This window comes from Acipenser ruthenus, chromosome 2 (genome assembly GCF_902713425.1).
Source record: "Acipenser ruthenus chromosome 2, fAciRut3.2 maternal haplotype, whole genome shotgun sequence".
Lineage (NCBI taxonomy): Eukaryota > Metazoa > Chordata > Actinopteri > Acipenseriformes > Acipenseridae > Acipenser > Acipenser ruthenus.
This window is the reverse complement of record NC_081190.1, coordinates 97167013-97185528: the sequence shown is the minus strand read 5'-3', so window position 1 is coordinate 97185528 and position 18516 is coordinate 97167013. Positions and strand designations below refer to the sequence as shown.

Sequence of the window (18516 nt, the reverse complement as noted above, 5' to 3'; positions counted from 1 at the left end):
AGATAAAGGGGCATTCAGAACAGAAAATAGGAGGAACTTTTTTACACAGAGAATTGTGCGGGTCTGGAACCAACTCCCCAGTAATGTTGTTGAAGCTGACACCGTGGGATCCTCCAAGAAGCTGCTTGATGAGATTCTGGGATCAATAAGCTACTAATAACCAAACGAGCAAGATAGGCCGAATAGCCTCCTGTCGTTTGTAAACTTTCTTATGTTCTTATTGTGTTCTATACTTTTTTTTTTTTTTTACAATTTAGTGTCAACTTTATGTACTATTTATTTTGGGAATAAACAAAACAACAATTAACTTGAACTGCTATTTGTAAATGACGCAAAACGTATGCAAATTAGCAAAATGGTAATGATTTGTCACGCACACTTGAAGGCTTAGCCCTACCTTACATATATAAACTCTAAAGTAGTTGAATGTTGAATAATATGCTAGACGTATAACCGGTCACGTGACAAATTCCACCAAACGCATATTTTTAATGTATTAAATTTAGTAATTGATCATATACTGTAGTATGTCGCGTATCCTACTGCTGTGGTGCCACAGTAAGGGCGGATATTATTATTCGCGATTGACTCCAAGTAGCTTTTCTAATTGGTGCAACATAAAGATTGACACTGGGGTGGGTTTTATTCTCAGTCGATCTGGCGCTTCATTGGTGCACTCTGTGTTCATGCTGTAGTAGGCGTGGTATAGTATCCAGTCCACAGAGGGAAGCAAGTTAACGGAAAGCGTTTTGTCTGAGGTTTGTAATATAGTTTCAATAAAATGGCATCTCTAAACAAAGGAACGAGGTGAAACCAGTATTTTGAGGAACCGGACGAGAAAACCGTGGTATGTAAATAATTATGGCAAACAAAATTGCCGTACTACAAAAACACAAGTTCAATGTTTCACCATTTGAAATGAAAACATTCAGAAATTATGTGGATGGAGTTACTGATGGTAGCAAAAAGCAAACATTAATAATAAACATAACTCTCTAGGTGGCTACTGTCATTTATTTATTCCTTAGATTCTATTGATTTTGTATTATTACATGCAGGATAGCCCTAATTTCAACATATACTTTGGTGTGCATGTTTTAAATTTGTAGTGAAGTCTTTACGATGTTAAAACATTAATTGCTTATTTAGGGTTTCTTTGCTTAGAAATACTAACCAGGGCTGTCAGTATACATCAGTGTGTAATAGATAGAGTGTGTGTGTGTGTGTGTGTGTGTGTGTGTGTGTATGTAGATATGGTTTAAATGTATGGTTTAAACGTTTAAATAAGAATTCTTCCAGTTTGAATTGCATTACAGGAGCAGATGGATTTTCTGTATCTCTCTGTCTCTCTCAAGCAAAATCAATAACGTATTCAGTAGGTGGAGAGTGTCACATCGAGGCTATACTATTTAATTGATAGAATCAAATTTTCTCTAGGTCAGCCAGTCTGATGACAGATCAGAATAGCTTTGCAAATGTCAGCAAATGAAGAAGTATAGATACTGTTCAATCTGATATGACAGTGTAATGTAAGCCTGCAAAAAAGGAAAAGGCATCGGGTTCCAAACGTTTAATTTGCACCGTTAATGGAAAGCGAAGGGGGTGGGTGTTTTCTCAATAGGAGCACTCACTGTGTCTCTTTTGTTACGTTTTAATTATTGTATTGTAATCGGCCAGAAAATAATAATAATAATAAAAAGAAATCGGTTTTAGTCTCAGTTTTAATGGTGTCCTGCAAGCCAAAGGCATTTGTCGCACATTTGTTGCAGGCTGTTTGATATTACAATCACAATATCTAAATACACATTGTAATCTGGAAGCAGATATTCCAATTTGCCAGGTTTATAATGCTAACAAATTAGCGAGGTTCCTAATTTCTCCACCTTGTTAAATCACAGTAGCTGATTTAAGTTTGTAGGTAAGAAAATAAAAAGTAGGGTTCCCCTGAAAGAGGAATACAGTAATTGGCATCTGTTTAGGTGATCAGATTTCTAAAATAGTTTCCCATCACCCAACAGCTGCCAACGAGTGCTTAGTTCCTGTTTACTGACCTGTGCAAAGAACACAACTCTAAACAAAACTGTCCTGGAGATTTTGTGACTCCCCTCCCATCCTGCGCCACAGAACACTGGAAAAGCTGGATATCCTGGTGAGTTACATGTAGACAGAAAGCAATTGAAACTTCTGGGTGCATCTCTCTGCTTATTTACAGAGCAGTAGCCTAATATTTTGATGGAATAAATTGTGAACAAGAAACACTGGTTAACCTGTTAAAAAAAAAAAAAAGAAAAGAAACAGAACAGGTAACTAACATGATACAAATGTACTGTGTCAATCTGGCACTTATTTTTTTTTAAAGCATTTTGTTTTTTGTTTTTATTTAACTGTTTACAGATAGCGTTTCAAGATGGTTAAGTTTCTTAGTCATATTTTACCTTAATCTAACAGGTCAGGGGAAGTGTGAAGTCCTTGAAATGTTATTATACTGTAAATCTTAGTGTTTTAACTAAGAGCATAATTTGCATTGTATTACAAGCGTTTGTCATGCATTCATATCAGCTTTATTCAAGTTATGGCAGAGAAAACTATTGTGAATGAGAACAAGGCAAATTACAGTAGCATGTGGCTTGCAGGCAGGAGGGTTTTTATTCCCGGGAAACTGCAATCATAACATTCTTACATTAGTTTTTTTTTTTTTTTTCTCAATTATTGTGAAATATTGTGCTAATAATCTTTGTATTATTGTATTTGTACTGTATATGATAGAGTAGACCTCCCTCTTGAATGAGCCAAAACATAATTTCTATTCCATATGAACACATTTTATTTTTTTAAAAATCTACCAAAAAAGCTGTAGTTCCCTGTAATTACAAAGGTTTTGGTAATATGTCCTCTGTACTTTGACAGTGTGTTCTAAACTTTATGCAGCTGAACCAGAATTTAGAACTGGACCTTTTTTTTATAGTAAAGTAAGTGATGAATCTCTTTATTGAAAGATGGCATATTTGTAGAAAAAAAGTCATTTGCTTTATTTATCCATAGATAGAGCAGATGTACAGTAAGACACAGAGGACTTCTGTGTACTTTGAGTCACCACATTGTTCATCCCTGAAGAGGCAAGAAAGTAAGTCTTGTGTTTTTTCATTCTTATTTGTTGTGTTAATTCTGTGATATACACTATAGCCAAGACCACCACCGCCTGCTTCCCAACATTTTGCTTGCTGCTGAAGACATGTTTTTTTTTGCTAAATCCCCTCACACTTACCCAAGAAATTATGTAAATAGCGGGGTCTCTTTCATACCAACCGATTAGGAGGTCAGTAGGGTCAACAAGCAAAACAGGATTTAGAAAGGAAAAGAAAAGAAATCCTCTTCATGAAGACAGCTTTGACACGTCCTGTCCTAATGTTGGTAGGCAAGTATGTCAACTGTGCATCAGGCTGGGTGGTTCAGAAAATGGTAACACTGAATTCTTGGAACATGTGCTGCTGGAGTTCTTCCATAAGGTGGCACTTTCACTCTGAATATTTTTTTTATCAAGATAAATAAGTGAGAAACATGTCTAATTGTTTTGTAGTCGGTTAATTTTCCTTGCCATTACAGTACCTGTTAAGATATGTTAAAATACAACATGTTAAAATATTGCCACACTTTTCAGTAAGCATCTTCTAAGCCCTTGGAGGCAGGGCTACAGTACCAGCTGGCAAACATACAGTACAACTTGAGTCTTGATACTACTGACAAATGTATTATGTAGCCTTTGAGTTATAAATACAGTCAAGACCATGGCCTGCTGTGCCACACAAAAGGCAAATTCAGTCATTCAATGACTTTTAACACTTTTTATTTGTCTGCTGCTTGACTGAATCATGAATGTCTCTTTTTTTAATTAATTGCTTCTCTTAGTGTCCAAGAAATGTTTACAGAAAAGCAAGTTTATCTATCAGTGTAAAGGAGCATGGTAATCATATGTGTCACAAATAGATTTGTGTGAGAAACTACATGTTTTGTGCTTTATTCAGGTACTCAATACAGCAGCTGGACAGTAGAGTGATTGTTGATTTAGAATATAGGGCATTGTACTGTAATGCAATAAATAAATGCATCTTCAGTATAGTGTTTCAGACCTGCTTTTTAAAAAAAAAAAATGATTTAACCTCTTTTAATTGTGTTCAGTAAAGTATATATGACACAGGGTGTCTGATTTTCCACTGTGGGCAAATTGTCTATGTAATACATTTACACTACTATGGAAGGGGCAATTAGCCTGTAAATTGCCCATGGAGATTAGTTTATGGAACAGCTAGTTTTTTCCCTTTTCTTTATTCCTTTAAGTAGCCTCCTTGTTGTGTTATTGACAAGTGGCCTGTGTTTCCTCAGTATTTTATTGGGTCTCTGTCTCTTAACGGCAACCTAATGCATTCCACATGGACACATTTCCCATCATATAAAATGCTCATGCATATTTATCACCTTTCAGGTTGTAACTCCATAAGGGAAAGTCATTTCAAGGAGCCCACTGTGAGTTTTCCTCCTCACCGTTAGTATGTTATATATAAATGATAACCATTTGGTTAGACATTCTCCAATTATAATGACAGACAGAGCTCTTCATACAAAGAAGCCTATTCACTTTTGTCTTGTAAGGGCTTTGTCAGAGTTGTATTCTTAATAAGAATAATGAAACTCCATGCTACAGCATTTAATATCATTTTAGGGCAAGGCTGCTTGGAATTAAAGAGGATAATCTTATTAGTCTTCAGCACTGTAGAATAAAACAAACATCCTTGCTCACTGCTAACATATGTCACTCGTCCTTGTCAGAAATTCTATGAATATTCAATGAGGGATTTAATGCACTGTCATCTGGGAGGCAGTGTCTCTGTAGTAATATTCAATACTTTGTCATCTCTACAATTTAAATACATCATTTTGCCCATGAAATGACCTTTACACAGTTAAGTATTTTATTTCACAACAGATTATTATTGTTTATTTAATTTAAATTTGACATGTTTTGATTAGCTGAAAGTAGATGCAGAATATTTTATATGCTCACGTGGAATAATGGCTCCCTCGGTTAACAAATAGGTCAATAGATCTGCAGTAAAGAGTTGGATCTAAATACATTAGCTGTACATTATTAAAGTAGGGCAGTTTGTGTAAAACAAAAAATAAAAAAAGTTTGACAAACCTTATGTTCTCAGATCGTTGACCTATATAATCTTTTAATGTTCATGCAATAAAATGAATAATAAACAAAAAGCATGGAGCTGTTCGGAAACTACCACATGTTCTCTACTCGCCCAGATAGCTAGAATATCTAATCTATAGGTGGTTTGAAATGTCAGCAAACACAGTGTCTGGTGAACAGAGCAATGGAGATGTATTATTATTCAGTTGAAACATTTTCATTTTCAATGGTGCCCTGGGTGGCACTGCAGAAGGTGACAGCAGCATACATGCAGTACAATAATTGAACATCCTGTAATTACTTCAATAAATCAGTACAGGCACCTCTGTTAAAATGCATGGGTGTACAGTTCTGAGTTGAAGTGTACTGCCTGTCATGTATAGGTTATGTGTTCTATACAAGGTGAGCAGTATACTGTTCTTGTGTTTATAGTATACAAATTATGACTGGAGTTTAGGCTTATAGTGGAAATCTGGTGCACCGAGGCTTGAACAATTGTCAGACAGTAGGACAGTGGGGTTTACTGCTCATTGCAACTCCCTTTCTCAACCCAAGTGCACTAAAATACTGGATAATAGATATTTTAAAATGTTTATGTAGCTAAACAAATGTCAATTTCTAAATCAAAAGTTAATCATAAACTTAATCAATACAAGGTTGCGTAACAAGCTTTGGGCTGCATTTTAGCCTTTTGGTTTGATTTAGATATACAGTGCCTTGCGAAAGTATTCGGCCCCCTTGAACTTTGCGACCTTTTGCCACATTTCAGGCTTCAAACATAAAGATATGAAACTGTAATTTTTTGTGAAGAATCAACAACAAGTGGGACACAATCATGAAGTGGAACGAAATTTATTGGATATTTCAAACCTTTTTAACAAATAAAAAACTGAAAAATTGGGCGTGCAAAATTATTCAGCCCCCTTAAGTTAATACTTTGTAGCGCCACCTTTTGCTGCGATTACAGCTGTAAGTCGCTTGGGGTATGTCTCTATCAGTTTTGCACATCGAGAGACTGAAATTTTTGCCCATTCCTCCTTGCAAAACAGCTCGAGCTCAGTGAGGTTGGATGGAGAGCATTTGTGAACAGCAATTTTCAGTTCTTTCCACAGATTCTCGATTGGATTCAGGTCTGGACTTTGACTTGGCCATTCTAACACCTGGATATGTTTATTTGTGAACGATTCCATTGTAGATTTTGCTTTATGTTTTGGATCATTGTCTTGTTGGAAGACAAATCTCCGTCCCAGTCTCAGGTCTTTTGCAGACTCCATCAGGTTTTCTTCCAGAATGGTCCTGTATTTGGCTCCATCCATCTTCCCATCAATTTTAACCATCTTCCCTGTCCCTGCTGAAGAAAAGCAGGCCCAAACCATGATGCTGCCACCACCATGTTTGACAGTGGGGATGGTGTGTTCAGGGTGATGAGCTGTGTTGCTTTTACGCCAAACATAACGTTTTGCATTGTTGCCAAAAAGTTTGATTTTGGTTTCATCTGACCAGAGCACCTTCTTCCACATGTTTGGTGTGTCTCCCAGGTGGCTTGTGGCAAACTGTAAACGACACTTTTTATGGATATCTTTAAGAAATGGCTTTCTTCTTGCCACTCTTCCATAAAGGCCAGATTTGTGCAATATACGACTGATTGTTGTCCTATGGACAGAGTCTCCCACCTCAGCTGTAGATCTCTGCAGTTCATCCAGAGTGATCATGGGCCTCTTGGCTGCATCTCTGATCAGTCTTCTCCTTGTATGAGCTGAAAGTTTAGAGGGACGACCAGGTCTTGGTAGATTTGCAGTGGTCTGATACTCCTTCCATTTCAATATTATCGCTTGCACAGTGCTCCTTGGGATGTTTAAAGCTTGGGAAATCTTTTTGTATCCAAATCCGCCTTTAAACTTCTCCACAACAGTATCTCGGACCTGCCTGGTGTGTTCCTTGTTCTTCATGATGCTCTCTGCGCTTTAAACGGACCTCTGAGACTATCACAGTGCAGGTGCATTTATACGGAGACTTGATTACACACAGGTGGATTCTTTTTATCATCATTAGTCATTTAGGTCAACATTGGATCATTCAGAACTTCTGGAGAGAGTTTGCTGCACTGAAAGTAAAGGGGCTGAATAATTTTGCACGCCCAATTTTTCAGTTTTTTATTTGTTAAAAAAGTTTGAAATATCCAATAAATTTCATTCCACTTCATGATTGTGTCCCACTTGTTGTTGATTCTTCACAAAAAATTACAGTTTCATATCTTTATGTTTGAAGCCTGAAATGTGGCAAAAGGTCGCAAAGTTCAAGGGGGCTGAATACTTTCGCAAGGCACTGTATATGCAGTATATATATATATCCCCTTCAGTTGGTGTGTGTAGAATTGTGCCATGTTAAGTTTCCTGTCCATATCTATTTTATATCTATTTTTAATACAGGTCCTGGATATTCAGTAAATTCAGCTCTTGCACTTGATATGCATCAGTGAGCAGAACCTTTGTGCTAAAGACACACAGTCTATTATAATGTTAAAAAGACTGTTATACACACATTCAAAATTACTACTATTACTGATTGTGTTAGTTTGAGAGACTGAAACACAGCTGGTAAAACTTCAGAGCTAGAATGTCGATTCAATTTAATCTCTACAGTATGAACACAAAGTACATTTGTTTATTTAAATGTATACTTTTTTGTATCTGTGAGGAACTTGAAAGCTAGTGTTTGGAAGTGGTTTAACTGAATCATTTCCAGTATCCTGAAGGGTTGTACAGCAACCCACAACACATTTACAAGAGCTGCAGCTTTGAACTACATGTTATTCCTCTTATCAATTCCAACATTCTAGAAACATGCTTCCAGTTGGGTCAATCGACTCATTCTTCTTGTAGAACGTAATGGGACAGACTTATCTGTCCCTTGTGGGAAAAAAAGTCAATTTTTACTTCATTTATTTCACATTTAAATGGAACATATTGGATTTTGCTGTAAACAGATCAATAAAGCTGTCCCAAATTATTATTATTTTTTTCAAAGGCAAACTTATTTCAATTTTCTAAATAGTGCTGATTTGCTTATGATGTGCAGCAGTATTTGTGCTCTACAATAGCTGCTATGCCTTCATGAGCTGGGTGATTGGTAGAAGCAAAGTAACACATCTTCATAAAACTACCGATTCTGCAATCTTGATTAAATTAAGATAACATCTGAGGATATCTTCAGTATGAAGGCAATGCATTAACTGCACATCTTGCAATATGACTAAGCTTAATCTTTTCATTTGAGCATTGTATTTAAAAAAAACAAAAACAAACAAAAAAAAAACATTAACTTCCATTTGCAAACTCAGCGCTCTATCAGATTCTTTGAAATCACACTCTGCTTTTACATGGGTGACTTGAGAAGGCAAGTGGTGAAGGGAAAGTGTTTTATTTATTTTATTATTTTTTCTTAAAATTCTTTAGCCTACAGTATTTACATTATTTTTTTACATTTTGTTTGGCACCAGTAGTAAATGAGTTACAATATATAAATGTATATATTTATGTATGTATGTATAATATTACTAAAACAAAATGCACATTCAATAAAACGAGACTTTACAGTCGAGCTTAAAATGAAAACAAGTGATAAAATGTATCTTAAGTGCAGCCCGTGCCTGTACAGTAGAAAATAGCTTCCACAGGGTTGCATATACAAAACAGAACCAGCACTGCATCATAAGTAAAGTAGCGTTCATTTGTGGCACTATGATGCTGGTACAGCATCCCCTCATTTAGTAATTACAGCAACAAAAAGTGACACCTGCCTGCTTTACAAAAGAAAAAAAAACAGCTGTCCTATATAGAAAGAATGAGCCAGCCAAAAGTTGGTAATCCCATGTAGTGTAAGAAGTGAGTTTTCTAATTTGTTAGGGAATTAATGTCATTGTGCAATCGTTGGTAGATAAATGTCAACTTCAAGACAGCTCTGTGTTTTGAGGCAGAGTTTGCCGTGCATGTTCTGTAGAGACGATGGTAAATATATAATCTTTGACAGCTGCTAGTTAAGCCGTCACAAAGAAATCTGAGACTGCCCTGATTAACATACATCACAGCTGTTATAGTGGGTAGGGGTAGGTGATGGTGTACTGTACTGGATGACTTCCCTTCAAAGTGAATTCAGGTGTGTCTACCCCGGGGCTATAGACCAGCACCTGCCAGCCAGCTCCCTTGAATATGATTGATGCAAAGTAAACAGTTTTGAAATGTAGTGTAAAAGTTAAGGACTGGTTAGCACAAATGTGTGTTATACAAATATCATTTGTGCCCAAAAAATGTTTCTATACGAAGTAAGGTGCTGGCCAAAAGGTACTTCATGTTGAAACGAGTGTCTCTGCATTAGTGGGATTTGTTCAGCAGTAGTATAAAATTATCAATAATATATTGGGCTGTTTGTACTGTAGCTGCTGTTGTTTGTCACCTAACTGAATTCATCTTGTTTTTGCTTTCCACATTTAGACGTGGTGACTAATAGCTGTACCCAAGTGTAATAACAGGACTTTTTAACTTGCCGCCTCTGGAAAATGCAGACACTGCAGTAAAGCTCTTTTAAACTATAACAGTCTAGTTTATATTAAAATGTCAATGTCAACAGAAAACAAATAGTTATTGTTATCTCTATCTATCTATCTATATACAATAGTGTTCAGAAGTTTGGAAACAACAAATGATTTACTGCAAAACTAGGGGTGGGGATTGTATTGCCCATTTTTTCTCTCAGACCGCTTATTTACTAAAGACCCTGGTATCTCGGAATAGATAATCTTCTCCTATTTAAAAATATGCATAATATTTTTATGAGCAAGACATTTCACAAGTAGAATGGTACTCTGAAATGTGCTCCTTTTTCTAGGAAAGCAGTACAAGTGGGGATGGGGAGTTTGTTGCTGGATAACTTCACTTAGACTACTTGCTCAGTAAATATCTTGGTATCCTTGAATAGATAATTGTCTCACAGGGAAAAAAAATCACAGAATTTGCTCTTTCTCGCAGAATTTTTAATTTTGTGCAAAAAAACTCAAACTCAAACATTTGCTCCCTACTGTCACTGTACATGTCACTGGAGCACATACACGCTGTTTGTATAGTGAGAAGTGTGGTGGGGTTTCAGTGCAAGCTTTAGTTCAGCCATAGAGACATTCCTAAGGCCATCGGTGAGCTCCGGAAACAAATCTAAATTAGCACCGAATATAATGGCAAAAGATAGGGCACAAGTGCAAAATGCAAGTCCAGTGTTTCCACTAACTCATCGTCATAGCTGCTGTTAAAACGGCAGAAGACCGTGACAACAACCATGGATAGACAAACAGTGGCAACTGAAGAATGAAATAAGGTGGTTGTTGTTGTTGTTGTTATACAAAAGGATTTCATAGTTTAGTCGCAAGTTCAAAGCGAAGTGTTGTTCTGTTACTCCTATGTGAAAGGTCAGAGAAAAGCAATTAGGACCTTGCTTGTACGCCCTATGTTGCAGGTCCTGAAAGATGTCATTCTAATTATATATGGAAATACACACATTCTTTGTACATGGTGTAGTAACATGAATGCTCAAAAAGGAAGGGGGCAGTGAACTATATTAGCTATTATCCGATTACTTGGGGTGACTTAACACTTTTGTAAAACTCCTCTCTCTCATTTTTTTTTTTTATCGTTACTTTCCTATTTGTTTTGTGGTATGTGACGGTGGCACTTTCACATTGTGGTCTTGGTCAAAGAAACAAAAAAGCTAGTTTATCAGCCAATCCGTGTCGCCTGTCACTGTTTCCAAGCGCTTGTCACAGTTGTGCTATGTGCTGTCTTGATGTGGATACGTTTTAAAATTACAACATTTTGGTGAACAACAAATGTTTCTAAAAATACCCTATTACATTTGTACAAACATGCACCAAGCCTTGTAAAACAGTGCATTTGTAAAATGTACCAATGCTAATTTGGATCCCAATGCACCACTACAATCTTATTCTGTTAGGCAAATGTTATTATTATTAATGTGATTAAATATAATCATATGTTTTGGCCATAACTGTATTTAATTTATTTTAAGAATTGTTATGTTTTATCTGTATTTTTAAAAATGGTATCCAATAGTCAGTGCTGTAAGAGTTTTAAAAAATGGACTCTTTCTCCTTTATTGTATGTGTTATTTTTCTTCTTTTGATTTCCATAAAATATGGCATACATGTTTGCTCTGGGGTTTTTTCAGATTTTAGTAATGCGATTTAATTAAAAAAAAAAAAAAAAAAAGAATTTAACTAACTGTGACTTACTTTTTCTTATTTATTTATACTCATTAACACTGTTTTTCTTTAAAAAAAAGTAATTTCCGCAGAATTTTGCAGAAAACTCTTTTCTCATTGCAGATTTTAGGAAATTTTATATATATATATATATAGTAGATGCTGCTTATTAACAACCTCTCGGTTCCCTATAAAAAGTTGTCATTAACCGAAAGTTGCCAATTAGCAAAAAACCCTGTTTTCAAGTGTATGAACAACGATATATACTGTAGTTGTACAAATATGGCACTGAAATGCATGTGTTTTAAATGTTACAATGTTAAAATTACCAAGAGAAACATGAAATGCCCAAACATAGAACTGTTTACTTCAGGCATGTGTAAAAAATAATAAAAAAAGGAGTAGGCTTAAATAGTAACACAACGATGTACTACAGTTGTTCTTACAGAGTAAAGCAAACATAAAAATGTGTTGTACTTACAATCAATTCTAAAGAACACAATTTTAAAATAAGAAATTATCCAACATTGTCTGCTTTTTACGATGTACCTCCTCCTGCTGTAAATCCATCTCAATTTTGCATACAGCTTCGTAGCCAGTTTCAAAGCCACGATTCTGGCATATCGTGCGGGAAAATGTCCACAGCACATAACTAATGTTGGGAACCCCAGCTGTAAAGTGTTTTTACTAAAAACAAAACAAATCTGTGTGCTGTTTTAGTACAGTGTCAGGCCCTTAGTTATTCTAGCGGAAAGGCATTTTCTTGCATCCTTGAGCAAGAACCCATTGGAGTTAGTCTGTGCCCCCAGGATATTATCTTTTTTGTTTAGTTTTTTCAAAAACTGCCTTAATGTAATAGTGAAGAATGGCATCCTGAACCAAAGGTGTGGACATGCAGCTGTGCTCACAGAGCTAATGGAAAGCTCTTGGCTATGATCCAGCTCTGCTCATCTGTTGTTTAATGTCAAAGAGAATTTGTGCAGCACATAACTGGGAAAGCGACATTTTACCTGTGCTAGGAGCCTTAATAAAAACATACAAAAGAGGAAATCAGCAGGCTGTCCATCACAGTGCATTGTGGGGGGCTCTCTGTAAAAACTCGGACACAAAACAATTCTCTTGGCCCAGTGGCCTGAGGTAACTGGAATGGTGTGAGACATGCACAATAGAACCCAGACATCGCCAAGACAGAAGTGGCAGTGGCAGCACTTCTGCTGCTTGTCGGTGATTGTGTAAGGCTGTACCATTTGAAAAAAAAAAAGTATACCTAAAGCTTGATGATTCTGACAGTGGTTTCTGTATAGATTCTGCAGATATGTTTTTGGAAACCAATATCTCTTCCAGTGCTATGCACTAACTACAAGGGAACTTCTCAAAAAGTCTGCAATTTTTTTTTTTTCAATTATACATGCAGTTTCACATTTCGTGTACACACAGTCAAAATTATTATTGTAAAAAGCGTATTTATGTCAATTTAGGTGTAGTATAAGCAATTTCTTTCAAAATGATGGCAGCTGCAGAAAATTGTTGAACAGTTGTTTTGGACAAATCCTGTAGTACTGAGTCCATTCAGGCACAGAATCCTGTACAACCTGGAACAGCACAGCAAACAAAGTAGGAAGTTACAGAATATAAGGTATGGCTTATTTGCTTTCCAGTTTGAATGGAGGCAGGGTATATCCAATAATTATTTTAAACGGCAATACGTCATTTGTTTTAAATAGCTTTTCATAAAAAAAAAAAGTATATTCTTAGCGTCTTGGTGCTTAATACAGAGCATACTAATACAAAGCCTTAAAACCACAAAGATTATACATATAAAAAGCTTGTTTTTTATTTTATGTAAAATGTGCTATTGTAAGAGCTGAGGACTTCTAGATAAATCAGTACTGGCTCAGGAGCCAAATAATGCATTCCTTGTCGCATATTTTCCCACAGTCTTATGATTATATATACCTTGTTATTTATTAGTAGGCTAGTTTACTAAGTCACAGTACTTAGTAGTTTACTAAGTCACAGTACTAATCGTGGCGAGAGCTGAGTTCAAATCAGCATGAAGTTTTAACATCTACTCTACCATGTAATGGAAATCACGATATCACAACAAAAGGAATACGCTTTTTTTTTTTTCTTTTTGTTGCATATGTATAGCTATTATGTACTATATCACCTTACAGTACAATAATACTACAAAATATAGTATTAGGCGGTGGATTGTGCTGATCATTGTCACTATATTTTTGCTTTGAAAGTAATAGGTTATTTTTTTTAGTAGTCATTAACGTTTTAGCCTCTCGAAGTGCTTAACACAGAAAACCCGCCCCTTCAACTCTGATTGGTTAAATGTTGTGTCAAGACTAAACACAGCTGTCATGTGGTTCCAAGATTTTTCACCCAGCAATGCCCAAGTGGTCAGCTAGAAGCGCAATCCGTCCTTATTGTTAAAGGCACAGTAGCATCTGCAAAACGGGCAGATTGGGTTTTTTCAGCCAGGTGGCGACAGCCACTTTGAAAGGCCTGGGGAGAACCCTGCTAATATACCTATGCAAATCAACAGTTCCCTATCAAGTACGAAATGTAACCATTACAGAGTAAACTATTGTGTAATAAGTAACAAGGTATGTATAAATAATCATAAGCATGTTTTGTCGATCTGATAAGACTGGGAAAACAACTTAATTTATGTTTAACAGGTAAATACCAATACGGTAATGGTTACATATCTATTTCAGGGAACCGGGGTTAGGATAATAACATGACGTTTTCTGTCAATCTACCATTTACAGGGTACTTATCTTGTGGTAGAGAAAAATATAAATTGAGGTGTAACAGTTTCAAGTTCTGTATGCTAATTTGCTGCACCCTTCAGTTTGTCACAGGGAGTAGCCCATATTTGTTTTGTTTTGTTTGAGGAATTAAAGGTACGCATTTAAAATTATTAGGATCATTGTTGACTGCAAAACATTTGATATATAACCTTTTGAATAATTTTGATGCCACGCTAGTATATAAAAATAAAGTGGGACTGTTTTGTGGTAGTAGATGTTGAAGACGGATTGGGGAAAGTCGTGCTGCTGTAAAGATACTGTGACTGGACCCTTACTGTGCTGTAACCTTAATCCAATATGTACCTTCTGCATTATCAAATACCTTGTTTTGCTTTGTGTCGTTTTGTTTTATAGGCAGTTGTGGCGGAGTGTCCCGCCCCTATGTATTATTATTTGTATTTTTGTTTGCGGCGTGGGTAAAAGCACCGCTTCTTTTATTATTATATTTAAAAGCCCCGTGAGGATGCATGGCTGATCAGCTACTGATTATTTAACTAGCTGACAGTCATGCATCCTTACTAAACTCGTGCAGACTCTGGCCGAGGGGTAATAAGATAATTAACAACTAGTTAATCCCTCGGCCAGAATATATAAACCTGCAGCGCTCTGCACTCTGGGTGGAGTGTACAGAGGAGAGTACGGGGAGCGGAGAGAGCGAGCGAAAAAATAACGACAGTTAAAGACGACTGCTAAACAGTATTTGTTTATTCGTTTGGCCCTTGTGCCTTTTTGTTTTGTGTTTTGTTGTTTTGTTTAAATCTTTTGTTTTATTTATTAATAAATACGTTGAGTGCCGTTGCACCCAGCTTCAACCGCCCATCCATTGTTTTGGTTTCTACTTCCTGGTCCGTGACGTCACCACTGCGAGCCAGACTGTCACAGCATTGAATATATTTTTAACCATTTTAAAAAATAATTTTTAGGCCCTGGGTTTTATGTTTTACATGCATTTTTTTTTAAGTTTATTTGTTTGCCCTGAGGGATGATGTGGCAGATGGCAGAAGTGAGAGTCAGCTTTCAAAAGAAATTCCCAGAAAGATTAACATCATAACGCGTTCAAACAGATAACCACCATCTGTGTGTGTGTGTGTGTGTGTGTGTGTGAATATATATATATATATATATATAATATATATATATATATATAAAAAGTAGATCTTAAGTCAAAACATTAAGAACTCAAGCAGGCTATATCTTGTCATCATGAGGTGTGGCTAAGTTTAAATGGGGGTAAGTTTAAAGCACTCCTCAGCCTTTGAAGACATCAAACATAATTCGATTAAGAGATCAACTCTTAACTTTCAGCGGCTTAAAGTGTCATTGAAACATTGTTTGTTGGAGTTAAACAGTGGTCATACAAGAAGTGAGTTGTGATTAGGCACATTTTGCCTTTGAATACTGTATTCCTTAGAATTTAAGACACATTTTTAAACCATTATTTTTCTTCCCAAAAACAGCCTGTGTCTTAAATTCGAGTACAGTATCGTGATTTGTGTATTAAAATCGGCAACAAAAGAGATGACTACCTGAGTACATAAACAGCAACGTGACTGACTGCCGAGAAAAGACGGACAAAGATGTCACTGCCCGAATACACAAGCAGCAACATAACTTACTGCCAAGAAAAGACGAACCAAAACATTACTGCCCGATCTCGAATCATCCATGACATACAGGCAGACATTTTCAAAGAAGCATGATTAGCTTCCTGAGGAATGTAAAGAGAAGCTTTTACAATTTCAGTGTTTCTAATAAACAGTACCAGCTTGTAGATCGGAAATGCTGATCAGACCCCCGTATTTTTTGACATGCCAAGCAATACCAGATTTCACAAATTGGGAGAAAAATAAGTTTGAGTAATCATGACTGGAATTGAGAAGCAGCACATAACTGTAATGCTCTGTGTGATAGCAGATGACCGCAGACTGCCTCCATATGCGTAATTGAGGTTGTATCTATGTAAATGCGTATTTTTGTGGATGTTTTATTTTTTCCTCAAATTGAGGGTGGAAAATGTGCATCTTAAATTCGAAGGAATATGGCAATTGGTTTTGTTATGTATTGAATCTTAAAATTATATTATTTAGATGTTTGCAATATTAGAAGAAAAAAAGAAATAGGAGGATCGTCAGTCTGGCATAAATTTGAGTGCCGCCCCATGCCATGGTTCCAAATCCCTCTGTTTTTGCTGCAGTAGATTAACTTTTTTGTGCTTCAGCATGTTCACTCTTGACGAACATGAGAGTTTGTCTTCTCAGTTTCATCATCATGTTTGTCAAGGCAGGAAAGAGGAGGTTTTGACAGTTCAGGTGCAGCTGTGCTCAATAAACACTTTGTAAAGGCAGGGCTGGGTTACTGGCACACAAGTGGTGTGAACTAGTGGTTAGGGCAGGGCTTACTAAATGTCTGTTAAACATTGTGGGGGTATTTTCTGTCTTATAGTGCATAAATCCAGTTAAATTCAGTACCTGTTTTGGCTCTACTTCTACATTTAGGCCATATTGACAGCACAATCTTCTGTAGCATGCATGCAGTAAGGTACAATTCAAAGGGCCCCCTTTTCTGTAAGTCACTACCCTCGATCAGTCAGATTGTGAATCAGAAAAGGGAACCCTGCTTGAATTGAGGGCATCGGGGCCATGCAGTGCTGAACTAGCCTTGCACAGTATACTGAAAGTGTTTCAGTCCAGGTCCCTCAGCTCAGGTGCACATGTGTCTTCCTGACATCATTGGATGCTTGCTAGCAGCTTTGGAGAAGGTCAAGGACTGACGCAATGTAGCTGAATTCCCTCCCCACCAATACAGGGATTGTGGAGCTGCTCTTCCGAATATTTTAGTTTTCTGATGGTGAATGCTTCTGTGGTCCTGTCGAGGCAAGTAACTGTGTATGCAGCTCTAATTGGTCCTAAATGCTGTTGGAACAAACAGTCAGGAAAAGAATGAAATCCATGTGCAAATTAAGCAGCTGTGGCTGGCTGGCTGGCTCTCGGTAAGAGCTTTCAGTTTGGCAGAAGTGAAGTTGCTCTCCTCCCAGTGAGCTGTAACATCTGTATATGGTTTTAATTAATAGACCTTTGACTATATTGAAACTGATCTATTGATGGCAGAAAGATTTCCCCCAAAAAGATGTGCATGCCAGATAGACCTGCATTTGACAGGTCATCTAGAATCCTTGGATATGCACATTTAAAGGTATTTAATTAACAATAATTGTTTTGGTATGTATGTAGGTATGTATGATTGCCAGTAGCTTGCACAGGTGGGCATCCCTGGCATCCCTGTACAGTGCTACCTGTGGTAACTGAGAACCAGTGGACCGAGGTGACTGCACTGGTACCGTACCATACCGACCCTGTGCTACAGTCACTGAACCCGAACTGGTACCGTCCCAGTTCTGACCAGTACCGTACCGTACCGACCTGGTACCGTATTGTTCTGTCCTGGTTCCAACCCACTACCAAGTCGGTCTTGAACAGCCGCGTTGCTGTCTTTAAGCAGACTAAGGCAGAAAACTGCAGTTTCTGCAAGTTATGTGCACATTTCTCCAAGCACACACTGGATAAACCTCTATCCCGCAGCTCTTCAGAGCGGTCTGCGTCCCTCACTCCTGCTCAGCGCTCTTCCCCATCACCCTCTGGTAGAGAGGTGGCTGCGTCCTCACCCCATGGCTCTGTGCCAAGGGAGACCAGATGACGCACCTGGGAAAGTAGCCCACGCAGGACCATCTTCACGGTCTTCCTCATCCTCCTCTGCCTTGCCTTGTCCTACCCCAAGGAAGAAGAAGAGTCGCCGTTTCAAGCATTACCCCCAAGGAACAGTGGTCACAGAGTTACTGCTTGAACCTTCATCGTCGCCTGTTCCCTTGGGGTCCCAGGGGTCTATGAACGCAGATTGGCAGCAGGATGACATGCTCTCACTCACCGCCTTTGAGGTGGTTGAACAGGAGCTGGCGTTCCCGTCTGAGGATGTGGAGTCAGACAGCACATCCCCTGCGGTTAAGCTGTCATGTCGGCAGAGCTTCTACCACTGATCAAGAGGGCCACTGCAGTACCCTGGCCGACTGAAGGCGAGACAAGACGAGACAAGGCGAGACAAGGCAGTACTCAGCGACACACTCAGCGGCGGACCTCCTCTCAAATGCTTCAGAATGGAGGTTTCACCCTGAGGTTGTGAGCCTCGTTTGGGAGAGGTTCGGGAGAGCAAAGATAGATCTCTTCGCAGACCTGTTT

At 37.6% G+C, this 18516-nt stretch overlaps 1 protein-coding gene across 11 annotated transcripts in view; it reads left to right on the top strand.

The window, feature by feature from the left end:
* The window catches only part of LOC117409559 (C-terminal-binding protein 1-like), a 164254-nt gene that overhangs the window by 65185 nt on the left and 80553 nt on the right, over positions 1 to 18516 (top strand). For 7 of the 11 annotated variants that reach the window (XM_034015793.3, XM_059004470.1, XM_034015794.3 and 4 more), the window contains 2 exons: positions 2019 to 2149; positions 3043 to 3124. The exons of 3 other annotated variants lie outside the window; for them this stretch is intronic. In XM_034015793.3, coding sequence (XP_033871684.1) covers positions 3052 to 3124 — 73 coding nt within the window. In that variant the 5' untranslated portion in view covers positions 2019 to 2149; positions 3043 to 3051. Of the gene's footprint in view, positions 1 to 673; positions 848 to 2018; positions 2150 to 3042; positions 3125 to 18516 lie in introns of those variants that run through there. One more of the 11 variants, XM_059004469.1, reaches the window with a different exon arrangement.